General features: G+C 40.7%; 4 protein-coding genes across 4 annotated transcripts; 3 read left to right on the top strand and 1 right to left on the bottom strand.

Moving 5' to 3' along the window:
* Positions 1 to 3169: 3169 nt before the first annotated feature.
* Positions 3170 to 14905, top strand: LOC311257844 (alpha-1A adrenergic receptor-like). Its single transcript, XM_084353779.1, has 2 exons — positions 3170 to 5081; positions 13701 to 14905. The coding sequence occupies exons 1-2, from the start codon at positions 4109 to 4111 to the stop codon at positions 14264 to 14266; spliced, it is 1539 nt and encodes a 512-aa protein (XP_084209905.1). The 5' UTR covers positions 3170 to 4108; the 3' UTR covers positions 14267 to 14905.
* Positions 14906 to 15107: 202 nt separating this feature from the next.
* Positions 15108 to 16483, top strand: LOC311257845 (5-hydroxytryptamine receptor 4-like; the record flags this gene model as incomplete). The annotated part of the gene is made up of 1 exon (XM_084353780.1): positions 15108 to 16483. The coding sequence occupies exon 1, from the start codon at positions 15413 to 15415 to the stop codon at positions 16481 to 16483; it is 1071 nt and encodes a 356-aa protein (XP_084209906.1). The 5' UTR covers positions 15108 to 15412.
* A 1789-nt stretch (positions 16484 to 18272) lies between these two features.
* On the bottom strand, positions 18273 to 24302 carry LOC311257843 (NACHT, LRR and PYD domains-containing protein 1b allele 2-like; the record flags this gene model as incomplete). Its single annotated transcript, XM_084353778.1, has 11 exons — positions 18273 to 18558; positions 19115 to 19153; positions 19299 to 19428; positions 20429 to 20557; positions 20652 to 20902; positions 20996 to 21210; positions 21514 to 21653; positions 22244 to 22319; positions 22496 to 22751; positions 22930 to 22968; positions 24062 to 24302. 11 exons carry the CDS (start codon positions 24300 to 24302, stop codon positions 18278 to 18280), a joined length of 1797 nt encoding a protein of 598 aa, XP_084209904.1. The 3' UTR covers positions 18273 to 18277.
* Positions 24204 to 26636, top strand: LOC311257846 (gastrotropin-like). Its single transcript, XM_084353781.1, has 5 exons — positions 24204 to 24400; positions 25470 to 25667; positions 25754 to 25914; positions 26037 to 26126; positions 26295 to 26636. The coding sequence occupies exons 2-5, from the start codon at positions 25601 to 25603 to the stop codon at positions 26352 to 26354; spliced, it is 378 nt and encodes a 125-aa protein (XP_084209907.1). The 5' UTR covers positions 24204 to 24400; positions 25470 to 25600; the 3' UTR covers positions 26355 to 26636.
* The last annotated feature ends 1219 nt before the right edge of the window (positions 26637 to 27855 follow it).

The raw sequence follows: 27855 nt of genomic DNA, 5'->3' as shown, positions 1-27855 counted from the left end.
AGACACAAGGCAACTCAAAGTGCTTTACAGGCGCATAAAAATTACATTAAAAGCATGGAACCTGGACCACAAATTATTATTATGATTATGGGTTTTCCAGCTATCTGGGGGTTTAAATGCACAGTATGTAATGTCTGCCAAACAATACCAAAAATAAAAGATGTAGTTTGCTGATGTCGTAAAGGAGCAGGTAATAATGGGATAGTTGTCTTCATTGTTAAACAACCACCATTGCAGATGACAAACTATATCTGATGTGACTCAAATGATCATGGACGAGGAAATGTATTAAAGGAGATATACTGTGCTTTTTGTCTTTCTTTTTTCCTTTTATTTCTGTGTGTTCTGGTTCTTGTGCATGTAAAAGATCTTGAGAGTTAAAAAGGCCCAAGTACACAACAAAGGGAAAACAGAAAAAAACAGAAAACAACCTCACGCTACATCACCACGTCAAACAAATTGATTTTGCACAGCTGCTCTGCTGTTGTTAGCGGTGCTGGCTCAGGCGCATGTCAGCTGACCAATCACAGCAGTCTGGGTATTTGGGAGAGGGCGGGCCTTAAAGAGACAGGAGCTAAAACAGAGCATTTCAGACAGAGGGGGAATACAGAGCTGCAGCACTGGACAGTACGAGAAAACTGATGTGTGATCTTTTTTGAGCATTAAGCATATAAACCTATTCTAGTAGTAACCTAAAATACATTTATTAACCTGAAAATGAGCAGAATGTGTCTCCTTTAAAGTTTTATTCACGTTATGTTTAGTCATATTAGCCGACTTCCTTCCTCACTCTGGTGTATCATCTAAAGTTTCTCCAGAAGATATAGCGACAGGCGACCAAGTGATTCACACCGTTACCTGGAGTAAAATAAAAGATTTTTGAACATTTGGAATAATGTCAGGAAACATCTTCACAAAATATATAACCGATGTCTAGTAACAATGTGGAAATGTTACATATTATATCTTTAACACAGGTTTTCGCAAGATTACAAATCTGGCTCAACTTCCCTTCGGAGAATCAGATCAAAACCTGCCAACGGACCAATCAGATCACTGTAAAACAGAGTCATCATGACTCAGGGACTTTACAATAAAGTGACAAGTAATAAAGAGCAACATTTAAAATCACTTTGCTTCTAACAAAAGCGGGAGTAGTTAATGACACTAGATGTATAATGACACTTAAAGCTGTGTTTTAGTTGCATTCCCAGCTGGAGCTTTTTATTGTCTTATTAAATCACTGAAGCTAAAACTTAAGATGTTGCGTTGACTTTGTGATGGGAATAGGAAATAAAAACTACACCCTCAGTTGTTTTTTATCAAAAAATATGATCCACAAACTGTTAATTGGCTCCCCTGATTATTAATGCAACATTTTTCAGATAGATTTTATCAGCAGCAGAAACATTACATTAATTTTAACAGACTTTTAAAGCTTTATAATCTTACTTTTAATATTTGGAATAAATTTCCTGTTCCTACAGCTCCTTGTTCTAGTCTAGTTGGGGTTGTATTTTATACACTTCACCTTGTTGGATATCACATTTTGCTGTCACTTGAACTCAATTTTCCATTTCTAATTTACAATTCATCTCATATCATATTGTGTACTTCATTCATTCATCTGATGATGTGCCTTGTTATTAACAACCTTCCCATGAGCACACTCAAAGCAGTCTAACATGATCATGCTGTGACAATAAAAGCATTTTATTTGTAGAAAGAGAAACGCTTTGCTTTGGAGTTTATTGTGATTTTTATGTCTACATTTATCCAAAGAGCACCTGGAAGCACTCCTACAGTTACATTTTTGAGCACTCAAGGCTGAATTGGAAAACCCATACACACCAGAGCCAGCTGATGATCAGCTTTGTGATACCAGTTATCCAGACTCCCCAGTGTTAGGCCGAGTGAAGCCAGGTAACCCAAAGAGAGCCAGAATGAAATTGAACTTGCTCCATACAGATTTCTGCGGTGTTTTCCTGCGAACAAAGAAAAGTTATGTGCAGTGTTACTCACCAAAACTCATTTTGTTTTTCTTTGAGGTCTAATAAACATGACAGATGCATTTTCCACGCTCATCAAGCATTTGCGAGGTATTTTAAATTCAGCATTGTTAGACGTTTCCTAGATCACAGTCTTTCGTAGTGTGTTGCCACCACCTGTAGCTGTGGCATAGTGTGAAACTATTGGTTGGACTGTCTCCACAGTGAGGGCATCTCTAAGGGAAAGACGTAATTGTGTTTTAATCACTTATTTATTTTAAAGTTGGATAAACCTCTTTAAAAAAAGACAAATGAGGGATATAAATGAATGCTTTTACTTTACTTTGCTCTTGTTTTTATGTTTTTATGATTCAAGTTTCTATGGAAACGGACGTTGTCGAGCCTTCTGAACATGCAAGAGGTGGAAGCTGTCAATTTAGCAGTGAAGAAGCTGTTAATGTTACATTTTATGTTAATGCAACTTTTATCAGGCACGTCAATCATCATCAAGTTCATCGCAGAGAAAAGATATTTAGTCGTTACATAATTTTAATAAGTGTTTCTCCAGTTCTGTAAGCAGGTAAATGCTTGACGTGATTGTGTTTTGCTAAAATAATGAAAAATGAAGAAAACATTTAGAAAAAGTTTTGGTTTGATTAAAAAAACACAAAAGCATTATGATGCACGGTGGCCCTGAGGGTCAAAACAATGCAACATTTCAGGAAACAAACTGAAATGTTTTGTTTTGTGAAATGTCATTTTCAAAATGAGGCAGTGTTTGTTGTATTGTCTAAAATATTCCTGTGTTTTGACTCTCCACCATAAAGATGCCTGAAAAAAGAAACATCTTCCAACCCAACAAAATTGCCTGTATAGAGAGTTTTAATATTGTTACAAGAAAATAATGAATATTGAGAATAAACTCACTAAATGTGCTGATTTTAAATACATGTATTCAAATTCTAAGAAAATCCCAGACCTCTGGGTTCAAAAGGTAACCTGAGGCTACAAACACAATAAAGTCAGTGTAGATAAGGACTACAAAGACTGCTGGGTGTTCGGCATGACACTGCATGGCTGTAAATCCAAACCACTCCTCCTGGTGAGTGAATAAAAACACATTCACAGACCTTTAAAGAGAATTTATTCAATCGCTGAATCTTAAAGGTCACTGTTCTTCATACTTTAACTTGCATTTATCCTCCTGCTCATGTTACATCATGAGTAGTCAAAAAGCTCTTAAACAGGATGAACCTCAGTTTTAGGAATGTGCATGTTTCTGACTCAGCCCAGTAAATCCGTCACTCCTCACTAACCCTCATCCAAAATGAGGAACTCCGACGTTTGACCAAAATAGGAGAGAAATACCTGTTAAAGCAGAGAGGATTGTGTATGACTCTGTGACCTGCAACTTAATGAAAAGTTACCTCAACAGCTTAACCTTGCGAGTTACCTGCCTGGACATCTGAAATATGTTCAGGGACCACACCTAGTAGAAGAAAAACTTATTTCCTCAAGCGTAACTGAGGTCACGATTTTTGTATTGGCCCTAAAATGATCGTATTCTCTGCTACAAATCTCAGGTGGTTTGGCACAGAAGACTTTCACATGTAATTGTCCAGCTAAGCACCCTCCCACAGTGAGGAAAAACAAATAAGACACCAAAGAGGCGTTTCTCCCAAAACGCGCAAATCTCTACTCCATCCCGCATAGGTGCGTAAAATGATACAAATATATGTTTTGCGTTCTCTGTGGAGTCACGGCTCTTCATGTACTGGTGCGTCATGCGCGCTTCACAGGCTCATGTTTAGGTATGTCTGGTCAGTAAATGGCAGAGCTGTGTGTGGTGCAGAGGAGGCAGGAGATGACTGCTGCCCCCCTCACTTCTCCAGTGAGCCTCAGGAGAGCGCAGGGAGAAGGAGGGTTGCATGGGGACTGCACGGCTGCACAGTGAGCGTGTTTTTCTTTTCCTCGGCGCTGCTTTGGAACCGAAATTGCAAACACGCGGTGACACCATGCAGACTCGCGCCGTTTGGACAGTTTATTTATGTGTAAAGCTCTTTCGTGAGTTGCAGTTATAAGTGATCTGAAGCCTGCTATGGAGGACTTCTTGAGTCAAAATGAGTCTGAGCACTGACAATGTCACAAACTTGTGGAAAAATGGTTCCTCGGAACTCGACGGGACTCTGGGCGCGTCCTCCCAGGTCAACTTCACCAACAGCTCCGGGGGGAACCACACGGAGCACAGCGAGGTGGATCTCACCCGGGCCATCCCGCTCGGCTTGGTGCTCGGGGCTTTCATCGTGTTCGCCATCGCGGGCAACATCCTCGTCATCCTCTCGGTGATGTGCAACAGGCACCTGCGCACCCCGACGAACTACTTCATCATCAACCTGGCCATCGCCGACCTGCTGCTGAGCACCACGGTGCTGCCGGTGTCCGCCACCCTGGAGATCCTCGACTACTGGGTGTTCGGCAGGATCTTCTGTGACATCTGGGCGGCGGTGGATGTGCTGTGCTGCACCGCGTCCATCATGAGCCTGTGCGTAATATCCATCGACCGCTACATCGGAGTGAGCCACCCGCTGCAGTACCCGGGCATCGTGACGGAGAAGCGGGCTCTGCTGGCCATGCTCGGGGTGTGGGCGCTGTCGGTGGTCATCTCCATCGGACCTCTGTTCGGGTGGAAGCAGCCGCCGTCGCCGGACGACACGGTGTGCCCCATCACCGAGGAGCCGTTTTACGCGCTCTTTTCCTCCCTCGGCTCCTTCTACATCCCTCTGGTCGTTATTCTGGCCATGTACTGCCGGGTGTACATAGTCGCCAAACGGACCACTAAGAACCTGGAAGCCGGTGTGATGCGCGAGAGGATGAACTCCAGCGAGCTGACCCTCAGGATCCACAAGGGCTCACAGGTGCAGGAGGAGCCCGGCAGCTCAGGCACCGGGAAGGGCCGTGCGCACCAGGCGAGAAGTTCCCTCACGGTGAAACTTCTGAAATTCTCCCGAGAGAAGAAAGCGGCAAAAACTTTGGGAGTTGTGGTCGGCATGTTTACGCTCTGTTGGCTGCCCTTCTTTCTCGCCTTACCCATAGGTATGTGGTCCGTTATACTGTCAGAAATAACACACACAACCCCCTACTTCTTTCCCTCACAACGCACTGCACTTCAAAAATGATATTCCATTAGTCATTGAGCTCACACAGAAGATATAACAGTCATCTACATGTCTGTGGGAAGTCAAACTGAGGCAGTTCAAGGCTGCTGCAGGCCTTTAAATCATATCTATAGCTGCTGGCACTGCGAACTCTCCAATTTACTGCTCTGTCACCGAACCTATGAGTGGGCTTTGATATACTGTGGTGGTCGATCTATACTGCAGGAATAAAAAATAACATCACCCATACTGCAGCTTTCAATATATGACACTGTGGGAGCAGATCTATGTTATTTATCTGACTTTACAGCCTCTGTTTATGTAATTAAATTGATATTTTATGACACAGACATATACACATATTTTATGATCAAATATTCCAGTTGTGCACCATTCACTCTCCAGTGCCAAACCTATACTTGCGTCATAGTCTCTAAATTCGTGGCTCATAGTCTGGGGATAAAACATGTTTGTAAGAGACTGAGAGAGAATTCTTCTCAAGCTTTTCCAAACATTATTAGTGTTATCTTTGCATTATCCCCCGAGTCTGAGTTAATCACTTGGTGCAACAAATACACTCCCCGAGCGTGCCAAGTTGCAGACTCGATGGCTTCTCTCTGCTCTGGTCAGTTGATTCAGAGGCCTGTGGGGGCGGCCGGGGCTCCCTGATGCCATTGAGACTGGCAGGCAGTCAACGCTCCGCTGTCGTGGCTGTTTAAAACAACTGCAGAGGAAATTAAACAATATATTCTGTGGTGAAATGGCCGCCGGCTGTGTCATGGCGAGGGGGTTAAGACAACATTAGTGATGGAGTCTTAACTACAAGCATGACTGCTCTTCTTTAGATGATCTTTTGCCTGATTTGCCAGAGCATTGATCCCTTGTTGAGTGTGTGTTTGTCTGTCAGCATGCATGCAGTCATATGGGAATGTGTTTATGCTCCTGGCTTCGAGCTGCAGCTCATTACATCCTCACATGGACACACACACACACACACACACATTAGTACCTGGGGCAGGATCACTATGCAGGGTCACATAGTAGGGATTATTGAGCCTCGAGGCGTTCTTAGATAGCAAAAGCACGTAGGAAATGTAATTTTCCAAAGTTCAGATTTCCAGATCTGAGAGGCTTCAGAGAGCAGATACGAGGGGATTGGAGGTTCAGGAGGGGCCTGTTTACGTAACACTAATCAACAAAGTGCCAAGAAACCCCAGAGGGTATGTTTCTCTGTACCATGTCTGGTGTAGCATACTGATACACGGCGACAAAGCACCAAACAGCCTTGTGTCATGCTGATTCTTAACCAGATGCATTGAAGAAAAGAATACAAACTAGTCTCCTGGACGGGAATGCCATGTGATGCATCAACTATATATCCACTAAGTCAAAGCAGGACACTGAAACTGTCTCCTGCTTCCTTTATTTCCAAAAGGAGATTTTCAATTTATGTTTGTGCCTTGGCTCCCGTCTGATCTTAAATACTAAAAGCCTTAAAGGGCAGCGGCGCACTCCTGGTGTTGCTCCCTGTGTGTTCGTTAGCCTCCACCCACAGAGTGGGATTTCCTGTCTCACACTTGTTATTACCCTGCTTCTTCCTCTGCACACTGTCACTGATATGTAGCGTATGTGGGGGGGTTATGATTGGGGGTGTGTGTGCGCTGTTGGCAGTGGATGGCATGAGTGTTTTGTTTGTGCGCTAAAAAAGTCTTTGTGTTTATGTACATGTGTGCAAGAATGTTCATGTGTGTTTTGAGGGATTTTCTTTCAGTGTGACCGCAGCTGCTTCTGTCACATGCATCACTGCTGATTTAAAAGCCTTTGATGATTAACCTGAGGCAAGAGCCGCTGTGACCTCTGACCCCTGAGCCCTCAACCGGAGAACATATATTCAGTTAAAAGACATATGTGAACTCTCTCCTCAACATCTGATCCATCAGATTCAGATTCTTGTTTTTGTTTTTGTACATAAATGGCAAACATGCAGCTGACAGTCCAGTCTGAGTCGTTCCCTTTCAGTTTGTCCTTTTACGCCTTTAACTTGGAGAAAAGTTAGGTACACAGAGTCCAAGATTATAAACATTACATCAAATATTTTAAGTTAGTGGTGCTCCAGGCAAGCTTCCTTTGGACAAAAAGCAGCCCAAAATTTCGCACACACTCACTGACCCGTCTGGCTTCGCTTGTTTGTCAGCGATGCCGACATAAAACTTAAAGTTATTTCATGACACATTCTTGTTCCACATTAAGACAAAGTGACACCTTATCATCCCTTTGACACAGTAAGAATCTGAGACTACTGCTGAAATTGACCAAAAAAGGCTTTTAAAGGGGGCAGACGCAATGAAAGAAGCCAGAGTTTCATGAAAATGCTTCTAGATCATCTTTTTGATGCTGGACAATATATCCATATTATATAATTTTCGTGATAATCAAAAATCTCATTATTCATCCCCACAAGATTGTCACAATATCGATATGTTTTGGTCAAAAATATGTGAAAAAGTAGTATAAAGTATTTTTGGCTCCAGATGAAGCTGCATGTCATCTGATAAAATGCCTTCAGTGATGTTACTCAGTGGCTAAGTTGCATTTTACATGTGCAGTAGTTCTCCCTAAGACCTGTAAACACACTTTAGTATGTAAAAATTGGTGGAGTTACCCTTTAAGAAGATTTCAGACTATCAAGATATGCGTATGTTGTGTATTGTGATACAGCCTTAAAAATATTGTAATAATATTTAAAGTCCATATCACCTTTTCTGATCTTTGATGACAAGAATGTATTTTCATCACCATCGTCACTTTTCAAACTGCTACTGTGGCACCAGCACCGAAGCGGACAGGCTGCCACCGCTGCACCACCCAGCCTGTCCGCTCTACCTAACTAGCCCAGAGATGCTGCAGCTTCGACAGCCAGTCGGGGTGGTGTAGTGTACCAAGGCAACTAGGAAATAATACGTTTGTCAGTTATGCCGTTAGACATTTTCATGGCCCTGGTAGTCCACTGGACAAGAGGTAGAGATCAGTGGGACCTACGGCAGAGTGCCTGTTCTGCGCTGTCCTCCTGTGTCCACAACACCCTGGACAACCTGGTATTCTGGTTTACAACCAGAGGGAAAAATGAAATGAAATACAATTTAACTTTTGATATAAAACCATTACTCATCAATTAAATACATTTAATTTTAAAATAAAGTTTCAATGCATGGGAATTAAATACAATACAACTGTTGATATAAAGCTATTACTACTAATTACATGTATTTAATTTTAAAATAAAGTATCATTGCATCATTTAAGTTGATTGCAATCATTACTTCATTCAGTGGACATTTCAGTTTTAAAGAGCTTTTATTTTAGCGCCTAGCAGTTCAACTGGTCGCCATTTCTATTTAAGAAGCTATTTAAGCTATTATAAATTAGTCATTGAATCAATTTACATACTTTCATCTTTTTGATATATTCAAATATGTGATCTGGGGCACTTCCTCTCGATGAAATTGTGAAATGTAAGCCTACTGATAATTTTTCTCATGCTGCTATGGCCGGATAAAGTATCAAACCACCTGTTAATGCACCAGAATACATGAAATGACTAATTTACTTTATACAAATAGATCCCCGAAACCTCTGGTAAAATTGTCCTATCAACATTTTAAATGCTTCCTGCACCCATGGACAAGAAAAAACAGCAAAGAAGCCAAAACCAACTGATGATTTATTGATTGTAAAAAACTATTGTCAATAGTAATTTCCTGTCCTTTAATGTATCAATTTATATAGTAATCAGCAACAAAGCTAAACTAAGATGATGAACTAAGATGAAGAAACATAGAACTATTATAAGCATTAAAGCATTGTCATGGTAACACTATAATTACCATCATTAATAAATGATACATTTATAGTTACCATAATTTTAGCTAGTAGTTATTTCACTGTTTACCAACGATGAAACGCTTTATAAACCATTTATTAAGCAATTGTTTATTGGAAAGTTGCAACTGCTGTTTATAATACTTGGTTAGTGGCTTTAAAAGCATTTCATTGTTTGTAAACTGTATTTATAAAGTGTTATCATTGTTATAAAGTGTTTTAAATTATAAATTGAAGACTCAGTGGAGGGACTCGTCTACTTTTAGGGGTTTCACCGAGCTGTTTTCTCTCGTTCTCAGCTCCAAACTCAGCCGAGAAGAGAATTCACCAGTCCTCGGGGGGTACTCATGTTATTTCATTGCACACATTGTCCCACGGCTCTTTAACACCCAGCGCGCACACTAATCTCCTGTGAAGGCCTCGCAAATAGCAACTGGTGCAAACCGTCAGCCCATATGTGAGAGAAACCAACACTTTGGGGTGTTAACCAAATGTTTCCGTGTATACTGTGTCTGTCTGGGTGCATCTCACGTGTGTGTATGTTTTGAGGGGGGGGGGGGTTGTTGCATGATCTGGCCACCCCCTCAAGGGGGTAATTGAAGTGGTTTTTGAAGGGGAAAAATAATGAGAGTGCTAAGTGTCAAAGCGATGAAGAAGAAAGGAGGTGGCAGAGCTGAGCTGGAGGGGCCACAGGGCAGCAGGGGTGCAAGTGAGGGTCTCTGCGATGTCAACCCAATTTTCCAGAAATAGCTTCATGCTATGATTTCATTGAAAGCAATCTGCAAGGGCAATAACACTTCTGTCTTTTCAGATTAAGACATATTAATCATATTTATGGGTGTGTTATGAAACAGGATGTGTGAGTTTTTGGGGAGCAGATTGTGTGTGTGTGCGTGCATGTGTGTGGCACAGACTAGGCATTGCTTCTTCCAATTAGCGAGAATAACAGGATGCCTGTTTTGTTAAGATGTTCCTGTGTTTCATAGTGAGATGTGTGTACGTGTGCCTGTCCTCAAGAAGGAGGTGCAAACATTTCTCCTAACAGAAAAGGGCGAGACCACCGTCAACAACCCACCCACAGTTATCTATGTACCATTGTCTTACAGCCAAGCCCTCGCATCCTCTGCTGTTTTTACTACAGCCTTTCAACATAAACACTCTCCAGGAGACAAGCATAGGCCGCTTCACACAAACCCTGAACACACAAACCTTATCTGGCTACAGGAAAGTCTATTGTCAGCCAGATTTTTTTCTGTGTTTCCGACACTTTTATCCTGCAGAAAGGAGACACAGGAGCATGCTGGCAGTGTTGGTCCCTGTAGGGGCCTCTAGAGCCACACAGCTGTGTTTGCCCCTTCAGATGCCACTTTTATAGCCCACCTGGGAGGCTTATAAGGAAATACAGACCAGGCTGAGACTGTCATCTCAGATTTTGGTTATCGTTATATCATGACATGGCTTAAGTGTTGCCTGTTGCTGGCTTTAAAAGCTGCATTATAGTAAAGTGATGTCATTTTCTTAACTTAGCAGACTGTTCAGCTTGTTCTAATATTTGCCTTTACCCACGTAGTCATTATATCCACTTTACTGATGATTATTATTGAAAACTCTCAATGAATTGATATTTTGTGGAAGTCTCAACAGTCACAGTCAGTATTGATAGGTACTCTGCTCACCCTAGCATTTATGAGGTGCCTTTGAGGAGATTTCAATATATAGAGATTTATACGGTGTATCAGAATATTGCCTAAAGATATCATAATATTGTTCTAAGAAAGAAAGAAAGAAAGATGTAATTTGTAATCATTTAAAATGACAAATGAAAAACAATTATTTTTGATAACTGATTAATAGTTAAAGCCAATTTTCAAGTAATAAATGCCACAAAAAAAACATTTACTGGCTCTCCAATTTGAGGATTTGCTGCTTTTGAATGCTTCAAATGAGTTAAAATTGAATATATTTTTGTTTTCATCTGTTGGCTGGACAAACAATGAGTCTGAAACAGAGGAAGTCTCACGTCGGGTTGGAGAACATTTTGATGGAAAATGTTTCAAGGTCAACTTTGTAAGAAATGTTTATTTTTGAGTGTCATACCCAATTCATCAAATACTGACGCTTTGGGATGACCACTGACATGACCTACAATCCCAAAGCATCAGTATTTGACGAGTTGGGAATGACACTCGAAAACAAACTTTTCTTGTAAATAAGACCTGTAATGAATGATGGAAAAATACTTCTATACATCGAATAATTAATTATTTAACACCACACAGCCTTCTACTCAAAAGCATTACCATAACTATTACTGTTAATTAGTTCTGTATCAATTTAGTCATTTATGATGTAAAAATACTGAACATTTGGTGGCTCAGCTTGTGTCTTTCATTGGGCTTTCTTTATTTGTGATCTGCTAGACCAGAATAAGAGACAAAATCGGATCAGTACCTGCTCTCAAAGAGAGAGAGACAGACATAGGAAGACAGAGGCAGAGACAGACCGGGAGAGAAATTAAAGAATGAACAAGTTTTGATTCTCCTCTATTGAGCCCTGAATCCCAACCACAGGCATTAGTCACTTAGTTATGTAATCACATTTAAGTGGCCGTCCAAAAGGGAAAATAGCATGTGAAAATACCAGCCGCTGAGCGGAGACCCATTCATCTACAGAACAGAAGGGCAAGACACATTCAGACGGCTTTCTGTAGAGTCTGGTGTGTGAGTGTGTGTGGACCAGACCCTCTGTGATGTCAAGTTCATGTAGCAGCAGCTGTTCTTCTTTCCAAAACTATGTGAGAAGTTTTTGATTATGTTCAACTCATTTGGTGGACACAACTGCCTTCAGGCTCTTATCACTTGATACATCTCACCCCTCGGCTATGTAGGATATAATGTACCTTGTAGCGCTTAAAATTAAAGCTGTTGATCTGATGTTTATGAAGAGGAAAGCTGTAATATCTTAGCAGAGGTAATTTCACACTTGAAAGCCTGAGATTATAGTGCATCATCAGCCTCTCCAGGAAGATGATATTAATTGAAGAATGTGGGTTGGTGTAAAGAAACACAGTTTTACTCACATCTGCCCACTCACACATTTTTTTTTCTTTCACACTGATCCCTGACTTGCTTATAAATGCTCAGTTTTTATCTTCAGGCTTCCCCCTCTCACCTCATTATCTGGTAAAATATTCACCCTCTATTTAAACTTGGCAACAGGAGAAGAAAGGGCACCACAAGGGCAGATTAATAGGGTTTGACTCACTCATTAGCACACAGGACAAACCTTCTTCAGGATCATGTGTAATGTTGTCGTTACCATCATTCAGATTGCCTCTAATTGTGGGTAACAAAAAGACACCTGCCCACATATACATAGCATCAGCCTGTGCAGAAAGAGAGAGCCTGCTGTGTTAGCGTGACCTCCACAACCTCTCAGAGAAAAAGCTGCCATTTCGTTTCAAATAAAATGTCTTCCCTTTTCATTTCTGCCAGTGCATTCATCTTAAAAGAAACTCAGGGTCATCCAACTCTCTCTGAGTACTTATAAAAGTCCTCCAGATGAACTGTGACAGAGCGTCTGCGTTGGTTTCTTTAAAAAAGGAAGCACAAGGTCTTTCTTAAATGATGCGCAGTTGGGTGTCTTCTCTGGGCTTTTCGCTCTTGCGCTTCATATCCTGTCTGCCGAAAGTCTCACTGCGGAGCCCTGTGTGAGTCTTAATCAATGCTGCCGCCTACTGGGTAAAATATAAACTGCAGTCACAGACAGGATCAACAAATCCTAATCCAGCAGTCAATGTATGCGGGGATGGACTGATTGGATAGTTACCTGATTAAACAGACAGGATATATCCTCATGAACATTACTGTCATTTTAAAGTTCAATCTTTTCAACATCAGTTAGATTCATTGAGTCACAGCAGGCAGTAACTCAGATCTTAGTCCCACAGAAATTTCAAACTTTAAATTTGAGTTGGAGAGAACTGGTTGTGCATCGTCATTCAGGTGTTGGTATCAGTATTGGGTCCATGCATCCCTGATTATTAGTTATTGGACTCCTTTTGTAAACAGCATCTTCTTCCAATGAATTAAATGTTCAAACATGACTCTTCACCAGTCAGTTCAATAGAAATATGTCTTATGCATCATTTTATACACAATTCCCCAAAATTCTGTCTGACATCTGATACTTAGCATCTTTAGAGATTTTAGCATCTCCACTCGTTATGCAAGTTATGCGAGTTTTAACATGTGTTTGTGAGGACAAAACATCCTAAATGTTGGATGTGAAGATCAATACGACTCTCATGTCTGTGCATTAATTACAGAGATGGAGGTGTAAAGCTTAGCTTAGCGTAGAGTGAAAGGAGGGGTAAGTGGAGTTTGCCTTCTTATGTGCAGATCAACAAACAGGATTCAACGTGTTTGCTTTCGGATGCTACTAGGTGTCATTATTTGTTTTACTTTGGACAGGTCCGGGCTAGCTGTTTCCCTCCTCTACCAGTGTTTATGCTAAGATAAGCTTATCACCTCCTGACTCTACAGATATTAGAGCCGAATTTATCTTTTTAACATTTCAAAAATGTTAACGGTCTTGAAGGAGTTCATTAGAGTTTTCTGTACAAACCCATTGCCCATGAATGATTGGACTGAATATCTCCATTTTCTACTGTTTCCAGGGTCTTTTAATGTGAACCTGCGCCCACCTGATGTCCTCTTCAAAGTGATCTTCTGGCTGGGCTACTTCAACAGCTGCCTGAACCCCATCATCTACCCCTGCTACAACCGCGAGTTCAAGCTGGCCTTCATCCGCATCCTAAAATGCCAGTGCCACCAGCGTAAACGTCCCGGCTGGAGGGCTTACAACTACCGATCCTCCAACTTCAGCTCCTCTGGAAACTCACGCAAAGGCTCAACGGATCACAACTCCAGCTGCTTGAATGGCAGCCAGCGTACCCTGCCCTCCTCGGCCAGTCCGAGCCCCAGCTACCTGAGCAAGGGTCTCCCACCCTGCCCTGAAGGGGAAACATTATACATCTGGGGGGCCACCACCCCGACTCCCTCCACACCCAGCCTGCTGCCCGGCAGCCCTGCAGACTGCCAGCAGGGAGCTTTGAGAGGGGAGGTGAGAGGAGGGAAAGCAGCTGAGGAGACCACTGGGAGTGTTTTCTCTTTCTCCTTTGGGAAGAATCGAGACAAGGGAGGGATCAACAAACACAGTGTTGTGCCTGATGATAAGGTGTGACTAACTGAGACGTGACTCATTCATTCCCTGTGGATGTAGGATTTAACAGACTTGCTGCGTTCACTGTACAAGAGCCCATGATCACCCATCAGTCAGTGGATTGTCAGTGTCATTAGTGGTCAATGTAAGCTGAAGATATTGAGTATTGACTATGCTGCTGTATCAGAGATATTTTGTCTATGTTTCTGTAGCTGTGGTTCACATAGAAAGTTTCTTCTTTCAATGGACAGTAAGGAGCTCAGGACAAAATCACTGTTCACTGCCTTCTTTGGGGCTGGGACATGCATGCATCTTGAGGACACAAAACAGTAATTTAAAGGAAAGGAACCACGACCAACACAATCTTCCCTTCAAAAATCTGCCTTGTAAAAAAGACTGAACATGACAAAGAACCTGACTCGTGTAAAATGTGTGATAAGACGAACGACCACCTTTCTGTTGCAGTCACTTGATAACTTCATGGTATGTTGTGGAAATTAAAGTATAACCTGGTTTATCTGCTGTGCGCACAATCATCAGATATCATGTTGTTTGTATGTTTGATGTTGGAAAAGTTCTGAATATCAGTATTAGAAATGTGATCGATACATGAATAAACATAGAACGTTGCTCAAATGCTGCTTGGAGACAAACTCTCTCTCTCTTGCTGGATGTAAAGAAGAAGTTCGATGGATGTTATTTGTTCTGGGTTGAGGTGTGGACAGTTTTGAGTGTCTGAGGTAAAGAGCAAACATCGGGCTGAACATTTCCACTGAGAAGAGATAAATCTGTGTTTATTGCTTATATAGACGACTCTCCGACCTGCGATCACAGCTCAGCCATGACACATCTAACTATATACCTACCCGTCCACTTACCTCATGGCCCACTGACTCCTTGTACATGCCAGTTAATCATTCACTCCTGATGGGCTTTGTTTTGTCAGTGGATCAATACTGGGCATATGCACACACACACAGACACAGAAAGAGAGAGAGAGTCCGGTATACATCACAGGACACACAGCTCCATATGTTGAAAGAACAGAGACAGGTTTAGATTAGCCAGTAAGATTTAGATTAGCCAGTAAGACATGCTCGGCTCTGAAGGGAAAGGCATCCACATGGATTTATTTCGAGTGGCTGATGGCTCGCTTCTTGCCTCATCATGATTTCCACGCCAGGAACTTACACCTCAGATAACCACACCCTGACTAATCCTTCTGATTTATTTCATAGCACTGCTGTTAAAGTCTCCGTGCTGTGCCTGCTCCTACCCATCCCCGTCCTGGCCATCATGGGAAATCTTCTCATCATGGCTGCAGTGGCACGTTTCCAAAGCCTCCGGACGCTCACCAACGCTTTCATGGTTTCCCTGGCAGTGGCGGACTTCCTGGTTGCCGTGCTGGTGATGCCTTTCAGCCTGGTGCGTTCCATCGACAGCTGGCACTTCGGGCGCTGCTTCTGCCGAGCACACTTCCTGCTCGATGTCACCTTCTGTACGTCCTCCATTTTTAATCTCAACTGTGTGGCATTGGACCGATACATAGCAGTGTGCGACCCGCTGCACTACCCTGCCCGGATGTCTCCCAGACGTGTGGCCATACTGCTGCTGCTCTGCTGGATTCTGCCTCTGGTCATCTCCTCTCTCTGCGTCTCCCTCGGCATGAACACTCAGTCTATTGCTCAGAGCTGTCCGCCCATGTTTCATGTTCCTTACGCCTTTGCAACCTCAGCTATCTCCTTCTTCATTCCCATGTGTTTCATGCTGTTTGCCTATGGGAAAATCTTCAAGGCTGCCCGGAGACAAGCGAGATGGATCCATGCAATCGATCACCAGATGAACCAGAGTCCTATGAGGACCGACCCCAGCAGACGAGTCCAAACTCCTGTGGAGAGGCATTCTCTGAAGAAGGAACAAAAGGCGGTGAAGACACTGGGTCTGATCATGGGAGTCTTCCTGCTCTGCTGGCTTCCTTTCTTCTGCCTGAACATGGCCCATCCTCTGAAGGGCTACAGCATCAGCCCCCTGGTCCTGGAGGCCTCCATGTGGCTCGGATATGCTAACTCCTCTCTGAACCCTTTCCTCTACGCCTTGTTCAACAAGAACTACCGTCATGCATTTGCAGCCATGTTAGACTGTGGACTTTTGGGGAGGCAGTTGAGAGCAGGTTTGGATTCATCACCCTTTGGTAGACACGCACATACTGTTGTTACCTTGGAGACCATTTCAAGATGATCATTGTGCATTAGCTTGATAATGTTAGCTAGTTGTTGGCAGGGAGTTTTTTTTTGTTCTGTTTCACCTTAAACAATCGCTGAAGAGAGGCGGACTAAAGATTGTTAACAACCAGTGTAGCAGAAGCCGAGAATTGCTGACTTTTAGTGTGAGCCAAAGTCAAAATCACTGGATCCTTTATTTCCCCAACGCAGTGTTTTTTCATTAATGAAAACTTTGAAGAAAAACGTCCAACAATCTTTATTCCATAACTAAGACAAAGCTGTTGAAGAGCTAATGATAGATCTTTGACAGTAAAAGCGATCATAAAATGTTTTGTCTTCGCTGACGGGATGAGACCAGACTAAAATGTCAGTCATCGCACATTCAAAATATGCATACATCCCCCAATTGTGCATCTAGTCGGTCTGTCAAAATATAAACAATTCATCCATCTCGTTGACGTTTGATGCAAAAAACTTCCAGACTCCCAGGGGTTGTTGTCCCAAACCAACAGCGAGTTACTGACAACATGGTGGCTTCAGCGCAAAAAGGGTTTGGTTGGAAAAAAAGGACAAATCCATGGAAACCGTCTATTTATAATTTGGCATAAAGGGTAACACAATGATAAGTAAACTGATCTTAATGTGCAAAATCATCTCCAATCTCGCTATATATACAGAAAACTAGGTAGCTATATGCAAAGATGGCCTGATTCATATGCTGCAAATGTTTTAAGCTAAAAGCAGATTAGCCACGCTAATACAACTGAATTAATGTAATGTATTGTTCTTCTTTGTGTCAAACACTACAAATATTCTTGTCATGGAAACCGATGTGCACTCGAGTAGTAAGGACGTGGTAGTTATTAGTTCGGGCCACTTTAATTTCCCTCTGGTCTGGACAAAATACATAGTAATTACAAAATGTACAAACTTGATGCAGAAGTATAAATCCAATTTATTCAGGAGGAGCATAAAGGAGCAAGCCTGCCCAGAGTTCACGCTGAAAAAAACACGAGACAAATACCAGAAACTAAATTAATGATTGTCTATTACACAGACATTTTTCCACACCGGGTAAAGACGACACTTCCCACTCCATCAGTGGCCACCACATTCAACCCTTCTCTCTTTGTGTGTTTGTTTCTATTTTAACACATGTATTTGTGTTCACTCTGTCTCATTAACATTTGTACAGTATGTTTTAAGAATACAACTGAAATATAATGGTGATATCAGAGGCAGTCGACCAGTGACAAGTTTGATAAAAATATTTTGTTGTAATCTGATTACAAAATCATATTAAGTCAGTGCCCTTTATCTTACAAATGTATTTTCCAAACAAGAAAAACAAATCAGTTCTTATTTATTTATACATCCAGCCAATAAAGAGCAACATCATTATTCATTTGGTCACGCCTGTCACATAATTGTATCCTTTGTTAACACAAAAATACTGATTAGTGCAGCTTTAATCAAGTGCTTTGAGTCATTTAACATAACAATAAAAACATTAATCATGTCAGTCACCTGATATGGCTCTCAGTGCATAATGAATTAGGAGTGTCATTTTTTTCTGTCCACAAAGCATCAGCAGCAGGGATGTGTGTGGATTTCACTCTGCAGGAGCAGCAAAATACAGAATCACTGCTGTCAGCTTATTGTTTAAAATCATATTTCTCTGTGCAAAAGAAGTCAAACATTTAATATCAAGCAAAAAGATAATAAAGGTCCCACTACAGTGCTTTGTTAAAAGACTCAAGTAAACATTAAGATCATTAACATTGACCAGCTCTGCTGAAACTTTACTTGGCTAAAGAGGCAGGCCACAGGGCAGCCCCAGCTCAGCGGAGAGTACACGGTCTCTGCTTTGGAGGTGAGTGAACATCTTCCTGCTGGCTTCGCGTCCTTTCCTCTTCACCACGTCGATAAGGCAGCGCGCCCTGTCTGCCCGGGCATTGTTCTCCTGAAGTATCGAGTCTTTTTCCCCGTAATTCAAGACACCATCCTTTAAAAGGTCGTCCAGCAGCTGATTAATAACTTCACTGGATACTCTCTCCACAAGTTGAGGCCTCACTCTGGCAAGCTCCTCATCTGGAGGAATAAAGAGAAAAAACATTAAAAACTAAAATGTTGTCCTTTTCAGGGGGTCAGTAGTTTATTATTATTTATAATTAGTTTTTAGATTAGCAGCAACATTTTACAACTGAAACAACAAAATAGGCTGGATACTACATATCAGTGGAAAACATTTGGCTAAAAAGCGACACCACCAATTCAACATCACACTCCTATAATATGTCAGAAGCACAACATGCAGCTCAAAAGAAAAAAATCTAATCTTTGCTGCGTCATGCTAATCACGGCTAATGTAGCCCTGAGCTACTAGCTTTGAGCAAAGATGAGGAGCGGTTTAAGAGTGGTAATTTGAATGATCAATGTTAATGACAATCTCAAGGTCCTGTGAAGAATACTATAGGCTATTACAATGTATTAATGTTATTGTTGTTAAACCATTTAATTTCATTTATACCTGTCATATCAACCAGATGATCGACTGGTTTGTAGTCTGTATGTGAAAGATCTACAGCAGATGTGATGACACAAACAGCTGTACTTCTGCTAAATATCATCATATACAGTGTCTTACCATACATCACCTGAACATCACCAGCAGTTTGATAGTCATCTGAAATCAAATGCAGAAAATAAAATATGGATATTTGTTTGAGTTAATGGTTTTGTGTTTTGCATTCATACTCAAGACACTAACAAGGCATTTTAGCTGAATAAGGCTCGTACACAGCTGGTAATATTCATTTATGAAGGCTGACCTTTTCGAATGGCACAGGTCCAAACTGGTCCAGATTCATGTCCCAGTGTGAGCTGGAAATTACTGTCTGGATTTCCAATGAACACTTCAAAGAAGTTTGGGTCACTGCTTTCATATACAAGCTTCAATTTCTGTGACAGAAATATATAAAGGGAAAAGGAGCAGAATTAGACTTTCTTTAGATGTAATAATAATAATAATTCATAGGTAATTTATCAAAAAGATGAAAATGTTTTGATATTGGATATTGGGCATGATATGTTTAAGGAATAAACTGACTCTTTGGCAAATATGCTTATTTGCTTTGTTGCCAAGAGTTAGGTGAAAAGAATAATGCCACTCTAATAACTAGCTTAGTTTAGCTTAGCATACTGGAAAGTATAAGAAAACATGGACTGTAAAGGTTGATGCTTATGTTTGTCCATAAATCCTTAGGAAAACAGCAGTGTCAATACATTAAGTTGTGTTTTACAGGAGGCTACTTCCTGGCCAGGTGCAGTCAAAACGATATAACATGTTAAATAGTCAGCTTTGGAGGTGCTCGTAAGACAGATTTGTTCATTTGGACAGAACCAGGCTTGCTGTTTCCCACTGGCTCCTGTGTTTGTTGCACTGAGCCAGCAAGTCTGCTGGTCTGTTAGCTGTAGCTTCATACTGAGCAAACAGATGCCAGAGATGTATCAATCTTCTCATCTAAATCCCATTTTTTTTGTTTTTCAAATTAATGTTATTATCCCAAGATAACAAATGGTGTGGATATTTAATTTTTTAATCCTGATGATTGGGTGAGATCGCAAGATAAGGCTTTCTTGGCAATGTTGTTGTTATTCTTGTTATATCATTTATTACAGAATATCTTTCAACATTTTCAAAGTCAAAGCCATCGACCGCATTTATATTGATGAAGCAAATTATATTTGTGATGATGATTAAAGTGTTTTTGTTTTGTTTTCTGTTTTTTTGTTTTTTTCTACCATTTAGAAACGTATGCCTAACTATGTCAAAGACCTATGGGACTTTACTACTTAAGTTTTACGTATATATATATATATATATATATATTTTTTTTTTTTTTTTTTCGGACCACTCTTTTCGTCAGATTTAACAGGTGAAAGACAGTTCAAACCTTACTGTAGGGTAAATTTCTGCACCCTCCTTATCGGCTGTGAGGATGAAGCGGTCACGCATCTTCAAGGGCTGCTCTGGGTAAGGCTTTTGGATCATTTGGTATCCACTGGATAATTCCTTGTTTTTTATTGTCTACAGGGGAAAACAGACAGGGTCAAGGCTACAGTCACCAACATTGCTGTCTGTGTTTTGAATTATAAATCAATGTGGGGAGAGTAGGAATCACCTGTTGTAGAGCAGGATCACGAGGGATCAGATAAACATGTAGCGTGAGGAAGGCCTTGCTGGTCTTGTATATCATCACTTTACAGTTAATTTTCACTGGAAAGCCGACTTTCATCAGGACTGCTCTTGGAGAGAAAACTGGCTGGGATAACTTGATGTGGGATGGTGTGACCTCAGACACTTGTTCCACAACATCTCCACAGGTGTCTACATGTAGGACTGCAAACTTGTCCAGAATTGTTGGGTTGTCATCTGCACAAAGTAAAAGTTTAGCAATGTTTAAACAGACAAACTATAAAACACTAACGATGTTGTTCATCTTCCTATTAGATGATGTCTGCATACCTGTGCAGATCCAGTGTGGCAGATACACTTCATCTAACTTTCCAGCAATGACAGTGATGTCCAGTAGAGGACCCCCAGCGATGTGCTGCATGTTTTCCAGTCTCTCCATGTGTTCCTCCCAAGAGCCAAACTGGTACTTGAAGCTCACCCTTTCCTTACAAACCCAGCGCAAGCCAGAGACTCCACATTCAAAGTCACCTGCTTCAGACTGTAGGCTAATTTATAAAAAGAAAAAAAACAAGATCGGTAAGTCTGAAATACTAAGAGCAACAGAAATATTGTTAATGTTAACTGAAAATGAAACCAGCTTTGTTACCAGACCTGCAGTGTCAGTCTCTGTGGTCTCTAGTTGTTTTTTTGTTTTGTTTTTTAAAGCTGCTGTAAGTGTTATTTTCTTATTAAACAACAAAAGACAGGAGTCGTTCGCGTGTGGTGACATGAAGTGGAGGGAGGGGACAACAACGCTTACAGCAGCTTTAATAAAGCACTGCTTTTAAAAAGCACAAGAGATACCTTACCTGTAAGTTGGAGCATGCTCTGCATCCACATGGTTCACTTCAGGCTCGAGTTTAATCCAGTCATCCTCAGCAGACAGTCGACTTCCTTCTATCATCGAGTTTAAGGACTCGATTACAAAGTTCTCAAATCGTCTGAAAGTCTGTAGATTGACATTATATCTTTAATGGTAGTTCAGATAGTATCTTTATGGAAGAGGTCATATTGATAACATTGTTATGTTAATACATTATTTTTTTTTTAAATAATGGTCTACAGAACTTGTAGAAAGGTGCAGAATAAAAGTATGTTTTCCTTAAAAACCTTACGATGATTGTGATTTAATGATTGGTTCCAGCTTCTACTGAGATTTATCAGCCAGTAGTATGAGGCCACTGGTATCGTGTGGTATCTGTGTTTCATCAACAGTTAACAGTCTTGGTAGTTTGCCAGTTTTTGGAAAGAAAACGTAAGAATGGCTGATTTCTATAATATGCACCCAGCATGCTGTACTTCCCTAATGTTAGCTAGCTAGCGTTAGCAACATTAACGTGAGCTAGCGTTAGTATTGTTGACATTTGCTAGCTAACATTGGCAAAAGAAGCCACATTTAGTGGCTGAATGTTATCAATAACACCTTTGAATATTAACTCTTGAATGTAATGATCAATCCATAAACATAAAAAAATAAGATGAGCTTTATAACCCTCCCAATCCAATAAGAAGGCCTGAGACAGTTAAGACTCTACTCACTTTTACATTCCTCGCCGACATCTCCAACATTTTCTGGCGACTGTGTCGGTCATCACACATGGAATCAGCTGAACAACTGTAACGGTAAAAGACAACTGATATTGTTTGGGGAAATGTTTAGGAAATATTTCCACAGTTTTGTTATAACAATGACTGCCTCGCTGATAAAGGCAGTACAATGTATTTTTACAAATATTTTAACAGAAGGTATGTGTTAGTGTGTGACAGCAAAGTTAGAGCCTGTGTGTTTACTCTGCCTCGATGTCACCGATAACATCTGGCTCCAGTTTCTCAATGATGTGGTAGAAGATGTCTTTGTCTCCGACTCCGACAGCTTTCAGATCATCAAAGAGCTCCATCATCTTCTCCTCCGAGGTCGGCAGAGCCCTGATTTTATCGTAACCCTCTTGTTGAATAACCCCCTTGGTAAGGAGCTCATCCAAAATTGGTTCAACGTTGCTCACACTGAGGACCAGCTTAATTTTAAAGGTATCCATAAAGTGTCCCTCTGATGGACGACAGAAGGAAAAAAAAACAACTTACTGGTGATTTACTGGATTTGAAGACAAACTGCCCATATTTGTGTCTATATTCAAGCAAAATGGCACTAGTTTCGTCTAACGTCTGTGCAAGCTTCCTACAGTAGCTCATCAATACAATAGTCTCATATACAAAAAATAACTCACCAGAAACAAACAGGAAGGAAAATGTAACTGCCTCCATGACTGCCAAAATAAGAAGGCACAGTATTAAATTACAACTTTAAAAAATTGTTGGACATCTATAGTCTCTCTACTGAAGACACCATTATTGAGCAGTGTTATTTAAAAGGTATTTTAAAGTGTTAATCTTTATTGTTAATCTTTATTGCACACATATAAACACATTTTTTATATTTTCCATACTTTTCACTAGCTGTAATTATACATTCATGGGTAGATATCTGCACTGACACCACAGTGTTTGGAAATTATTATCAGTTGGTCCTAGCAGTGACGTCACACGTCAAAGTTGAGTGATAGGATAAGTTGACAATCTGGTGCGCTGAATCACATTGTAGGCCTCTGTTTAATGCGACGATGACACATGCAAAGCGTTTCGACAAAATCAGCTATTAAAGAACGAGCTCACGCGTGTCAAAATGCAATTGAATTACCACAAGTAGGACAATGAAATTAGGAAATACCCCCTAAACAGGCTTTTTCCATTATACAACATCAACAAGTGCAAATGCATTATACTTAATTGGCCTCCAACTCTCTAAAAAAAAAAGATTGATGTCGACACAAATATATTTGATGTAATGTAGTATATTCAGTCAAGATACGGTCGGAAATTACACGCTGTATATCATACAACTATATTTTTGGCAAATTCTATGTTTAAAATAAAATGATGAACAGAATCCAAGCCAACCTTACTGCACATTAATTATGAACTTAAACCGTGTAGCACCTCTATATCAGATGTAAAAAAAAAAGCAAAAATCTGTTAAGACATTTAAGTTATTAAATGTTTATAATATGTTTTTAACATGAAAACACGAAGCGTGGCATTGTGAATGTAATGATGTTATTTGTGTTCTTAGATTGTTTTTGTTTTGCGTGTCAAGGTGTCTGAATGGACATTTGTAACAGAACTTTGTGTACAATAAAGTCTTGGGAGGGAAAAAACAAAACAATTCTGTGATTGGCCTTTTGCGTCGCGCGCTCGAACCTCGAAAGTTGCTACCCGGAAGTTCAACCACACAACTCCACTGTTGCTCGTTATACTAATTAAACTGTCCTCACCCTGCATACAATTAATTAAAAACGTTACCCAGCCGGTCTGCCTCGTCGTGGCAGCCAATCTCCCTCAGTATCTCCACAGCCACCGACAGAGCACCGACAGCGGTGTAGACTGAAACCAGGAGGTCTTTGACCTCTCTGGGCTCCCGGAGTCCACTCAGCTGGTTCGGCCATTTTCTGCGCTTCAGCAGCTCGAAGCAGAACTCCTTGAAGTCACTCGGCCTCATCTTCACCAGTGTCTGCTCTAAGGCCATTATTAAGATAGTGGCCATTGCTCACCAATTTAAACATCCCAGCCTACAAGCGGTGCTCTGTTTCCCACCGGACCGCGAATCACACACAGCTGAATTACTGCTCTGCAGGAGGACAGGTATGGTGCCTTCAAATGCTGTCGGAAATACAACACTCCGGTCATATCGCAGCAAAGCAGTGCACACAGGCTGAGGCTACTGCAAACCTGTCTGTATGACTGTCTTTGGCACATATCTAAGGTAACCTGTAATACTGGAGGCTTATTTTGTTTTATTTTAAATTATTTTTCTTTCTTCCTCAAGAATACCATTCTCATATCTGTAATGTAGGCTAAGTATGAAGCTACAGCCATATTCATCATGTTTGTTTCATCGATGATGACAGAGAGCATGTTTTATTTTATTGTTGTGTTTTTTGCGAAAACTAAAATGGCCTCAGTAGAGCACATACCTCCACAAAGGCCCAACAGTCCCCTTCAGTTCAATCAGTCAAATCAATGTCAAATAAAACATATTTAAATCCAACTTTATGTGTGACTACGTGTCAGTATAAGGGAGTTATGAAGAGGTCCATCAGCATCAGTATTACTCACCTGTAATTATTTCAGATCAATTACTGCTTTTTCGAGGATGTGCAACAAAAAAATATAGAAAAAATAATCAGAAGAATAACCAATAATGAAAATAACCATTGGTTTCCTCTCTCTGCAAGATTGACAGATACTGGAAGCTGATTGCTCAACCACATACCATAATTGTAGCTCATGTTCATTGTATGCAGGGTTATTATTCTAGGTCTGTTTCTCACGCAGGTCTTCAGGCAGCTCTTGACAAGAAACATTAAATGCCATAAAAGTGGCCACTTCAATTAAAAAATGTTACTTTCTAATTTAAAATTCTGAATAGATGCTAAAGCTGAAAAAAGAAAATGAAAAAAAAAGATTACATAACATTGAAAAGACCTACAGGACCTCTATTTAGAGGATGTTGGTAAGATGTTGTGTTCCCAGCATTTTACTGTTTATACAAGCTAGAACTTGTAAAGTGTGGAAAAACCTGACACTGACAGGAGCAGGTAAATACTTGGGATTTCTGCCAAGTAACATCATTGTGGCAGAAAACAATGTGACAGTTTGTCTTGGAGAAATAACAGCTGACATTTTTCACATACATGTGGGGCTGACACAGAGGAGAGGAAGAGGTGGATATGAGCAGTGACACTGAAATGACCTGAAAGAGTATCTGCAGCAGGCCACTCCTCTTTTTTTTCATCCGTCTCATAAACTCCTTCCTCATTTCGTCTCTTCTCTTTCACCATCATGGCTTTCACTGGGAAGTATGAGCTGGAGAGTCAAGAGAATTATGAGGAGTTTCTGGAAGTAATTGGTAAACATTTTTTCTCATTGATACAAAAGCCGTAAATGGATTCATGTGGAGTCATGCGTTTAAACTTTGTCGAATTTGGGTCACAGGGCTTCTTCAGGCCAAGACGGACGACAAGGTGATAACGGAGTTGGTTCAAGATGGGAACAACTTCACCTGGAAGCAAAGCATTCCCAGCAGGACCTGGTCCAATACGTTCAGCATTGGTCAGGAATGTGAGCTGGCGACAATGACAGGCGCCAAATTCAAGGTGAGTTAATAACGGGCACAGAGAAACTGATCATTCAACAGCAAACCTGCCACACCTTTGCAACTTGTCTTAAAGCTGTCGTGCAGTCAAGCTCATTGGACATTTCCCTCTGTGACCTGTAGGCTGTTGTCACGATGGAAGGCGGCAAGATTTCAATACCGTTTCCTCAGTATCACTTCACAGCAGAGATAATCGGAGACAAGCTAGTCATGGTGAGAGAAGCACCCAGTTCACATGTGCTCAAGCAATTCAACTCTGAACACATATTGCTTATTCACTGAGACAAATTCTCTTAAAATATGTTTAATAACCTTAATAGAAATTGCAGTTTGTTGTATTTTCACCCAAAATCATCTGTATCTTTTTCATGTGTGTTTTAGAATTGCATAACTCCAGGAGAGAAGGGTGTGACTTTCAAAAGAGTTAGCAAGAGGATCTAGTGCTGCGTGACTCAACATGCTTCAATGAAAGAGGAAAGTATCAGTGGGAGGTAAAACACGCCGTGAAAATGCTTACTGCAGCTACTGAAGCAAGAGGACCAGAGTCACCATCTGTAGCGCGGAGCGAGCGGAACATCTCTTGTCTTCACAGGACTGCATTTTGTTGTTTTACTTACAGATATAAGTCGTGAAAGTACTGTATTTCTACAAGGATGAAACAATTTGTCTGTACCAGAGTCCATGTTTGATCCAATAAAAAATATTGCCTGTTTGGCCAAGCAATCATGGGACTTTCTTTCACTTGTTTTTACACCATTGATGTGTTAAATTTCTCAATGCAAAGACAAACTACCATTTCACAGCCGGTCAGAACGGAACGTCTTGCAGACGTTGGCCGGAAGAGTAGAAGTTACGTTGGAAAGACATAGTATGGGGAGCATTTGCTAATTGAGAAGACGTTGACGAGGTTGGTGAGATGTCGAGTTACGTTGGAAAGAAGACGTCATCCCAATTAGCAAAACGTTAAAACGTTACGTCTTTTATCTTTTGTATCTTTTGTCTGTGCCGTAGCGGACAGAAATTCAAACACTTCTAATATTTACAATATTAAAGAGGTAATAATACAAACTCAGAAATATTTATTTTTCCATAACTTAATAAACAAGCTGTTCTCAGAGAAAATAAGGTCCTCGGAACACTGTTTGAAGCTAGAAAAGTGGCAGGGTCCGCCACAAATAAACAGAGTTAACAGTATGAAACTGTGTTGTCCTTTAGGGTCAGTTTGTTTATTCAGTTTATTTACCTTAACCCTATGATACTGATAAAGTGTTCTGACAGCAGGTCTGCATTAACAGAACCCAATACATTTCTTACGTCATCAGGATTTTAACAGTTTTTTTTCAGTAAAAAAGAAAATTGTGATGCAAACAATGATCATTCCCACTAATTGTGATTCATATCGTTGTAACAATATCTTTAAGAATAATCACAGTTAATAATCACATGATTTTTCTCACCATATTGTGTAACCATAGCTCACAGGTACTGGAGGATCTAAACCTGCCGAACTATACTTGTGGAATACACTCGACCCATTAGTGGGCATAATATGGGCAATATCACACATTGCATTAAACATTGAAATATTAATTTATTTTAATAGTGAAGTCCATCACTTTTAACAATTATGATAAAGTTGTTTTTGTCAGTTTTTGTTGTATTTATTGTGTTCAATCGTTACTTAAATCCTGTTGATGTCCCTCTCTAAGTCTGTTGTTGACTCTAGTCTCATCATTTCTCTCATTTTTTTTAATCTTGTTTTGTTCCCTTCTTCTTATTGCTGTGTTGTTCTTTCAAATCCAGATAAACTAAATGACAGCAAATATCTGCAGGGTATGTCAGCATTAAGGAAAAAGGAATGGCTGCAGGCACTGCAGCTGAGCAGGGCCGGGCCTCGGCTCGGCCCAGGTGGTGGAATAGAGTTAAACAGATTATGTTAATA

The sequence above is a fragment of the Pagrus pagrus genome, assembly GCF_965226575.1.
Source record: "Pagrus pagrus genome assembly, chromosome: 5".
In the NCBI taxonomy this organism is placed as follows: Eukaryota; Metazoa; Chordata; class Actinopteri; order Spariformes; family Sparidae; genus Pagrus; species Pagrus pagrus.
This window is presented reverse-complemented; position numbering and strand designations above follow the sequence as displayed.

Coding starts and splice junctions, on each gene's coding strand:
- LOC311257844 (XM_084353779.1), top strand. CDS start 4,109: ATGAGTCTGAGCACTGACAATGTCACAAACTTGTGGAAAAATGGTTCC. Junction 5,082..13,700: donor CTTTCTCGCCTTACCCATAG/GTATGTGGTCCG, acceptor TACTGTTTCCAG/GGTCTTTTAATGTGAACCTG.
- LOC311257846 (XM_084353781.1), top strand. CDS start 25,601: ATGGCTTTCACTGGGAAGTATGAGCTGGAGAGTCAAGAGAATTATGAG. Junction 25,915..26,036: donor TGACAGGCGCCAAATTCAAG/GTGAGTTAATAA, acceptor TGTGACCTGTAG/GCTGTTGTCACGATGGAAGG. Junction 26,127..26,294: donor TCGGAGACAAGCTAGTCATG/GTGAGAGAAGCA, acceptor TGTGTGTTTTAG/AATTGCATAACTCCAGGAGA.